We start from the raw sequence: 1563 nt of genomic DNA on the forward strand, positions 1-1563 counted from the left end.
ACTATTAAGCCTCGCTAAAAAGCTTTGTTACTAAAACCCCATACCCTGCTCCTTGCTGGCACCATGGAGCATCACTAGACTGGTTCCTGCTTCTAACAAGTACAAAATCGTAGTCCGTATCCAATGGATCTTAGGAAAATTGAAATGTTAATTAACTCCCCTCTCCCATAAAAAAGAAAAAACCTTTTTATTAAAGATACTACCAGAACCTTCTACTTCCTCAATTTTCATGTTGGCCGTCGAATCGTCTCTGGGCCGTTAGGCTTCCTTCCTTTGCAAGAAAGTACCAATGATGTCGGACCTCGGTCTCCATTAACGTGACGAATTCGCTTACGCAAGGAGTGCAATAGTAAGCTGCGACTCCTTTCTCTGAAATCGTAGTAGTGTGCCCCGGAAGAAAGTACCAATGATCCCCTACCTGATGAAATCACGTACGAAATGGTATGGTGTACCGTCTCTATAAAATCTGATTAATATGCCCCCAATGGAAACAGAGGAAAATCCTAATATCCCAATTCACATACATACAGGCAGCCCATTCTCATTACTGAACACAATCTATGGACCTGTATACCCTTCTGACGATTTGATGGGAAGCTATCTATCTCATCCATCAGCTGATCTTCCTACTGCCAAATTAGTGGTTATTGAAGAGGGGGTGGGTGGTTTAATTATTGAGTTTCCAGAGCATGTGAAGGTAGAAGAAGTATTAAGAGAGAGGCCCAGTTTCTTCGTCTGCCATGCTGATTCCATGCGTTACGATGAGTTTATTTCTCCCCTTTCTGCAGAGCAGGAACTGCAAGTGGAGCACCTCTATTTTCTGCTTCCTCTAACCAAACTGCGCCATCCTCTGTCTGCAACTGATACGGTCGCGTTTGCCGTGGAGGCCAGCACTGCCATAGAGCAGAGCCGCCACGGCTACAAGAAATTAGGGCGACGAAGTGGCTGGAAAATCACGCCGAGCGTGATAACGGTGAAACAAGAAGTTCGTGAGATCAATCATCTAGATCGTCGCGAGACTGATCATGAGATAATAAATTCTGGGCAATTTAAGGGCGAGGGTTATAATTCAGAGACGTTGGATTGGAAAAGAGTGGGTGTGGGTTTGAGGGCAGGGCCTGTTCGCTCTAAAATGCAGCGCACAGCGCCCGGGCAGAAAAGGGTTAACACAGCTTCCTTCAATGGTCCCTGGAGAATGAAGCTTTGGACCATCCATGAGGAGGGCTTCCAATCCCTTATTGACATCACATAGGGGAATGCAAAATCATTGTGTCCCATTAAATTGCCTGCAGCGGATATTCCGTCGATTATTCCCATATCGCAATTAAAACTTGGAAGCGATTATGAATAGAATGACACGGCTGGATTTAGGAGGTATAAATGATACAACATTGCAGTGGAAATGCCACCGTAACTGAACTGCATTTCATTTGGAAACTGACTGGCGTCGGTGGCCACTCCGGCGTAGAGACAGCGCTCCGCGATTCCATCGCTTTCTTTCCTGGCTTCGGTGTTTCTGTCCAGACACTGGTAAGCATTTTAAGGGCTAATAATAAAATCATT

The 1563-nt window shown here is 45.3% G+C and overlaps 1 protein-coding gene across 1 annotated transcript; it reads left to right on the forward strand.

The window, feature by feature from the left end:
* The first annotated feature begins 484 nt into the window (after window positions 1–484).
* On the forward strand, window positions 485–1252 carry LOC149262476 (uncharacterized). The gene has a single exon (XM_089379924.1). The coding sequence runs from the start codon at window positions 485–487 to the stop codon at window positions 1250–1252; it is 768 nt and encodes a 255-aa protein (XP_089236050.1).
* The last annotated feature ends 311 nt before the right edge of the window (window positions 1253–1563 follow it).

The sequence above is a fragment of the Pinus tabuliformis genome, chromosome 6 (genome assembly GCF_031772625.1).
Source record: "Pinus tabuliformis cultivar Carrire ecotype Pingquan chromosome 6, CPIR1, whole genome shotgun sequence".
Classification (NCBI taxonomy): domain Eukaryota; kingdom Viridiplantae; phylum Streptophyta; class Pinopsida; order Pinales; family Pinaceae; genus Pinus; species Pinus tabuliformis.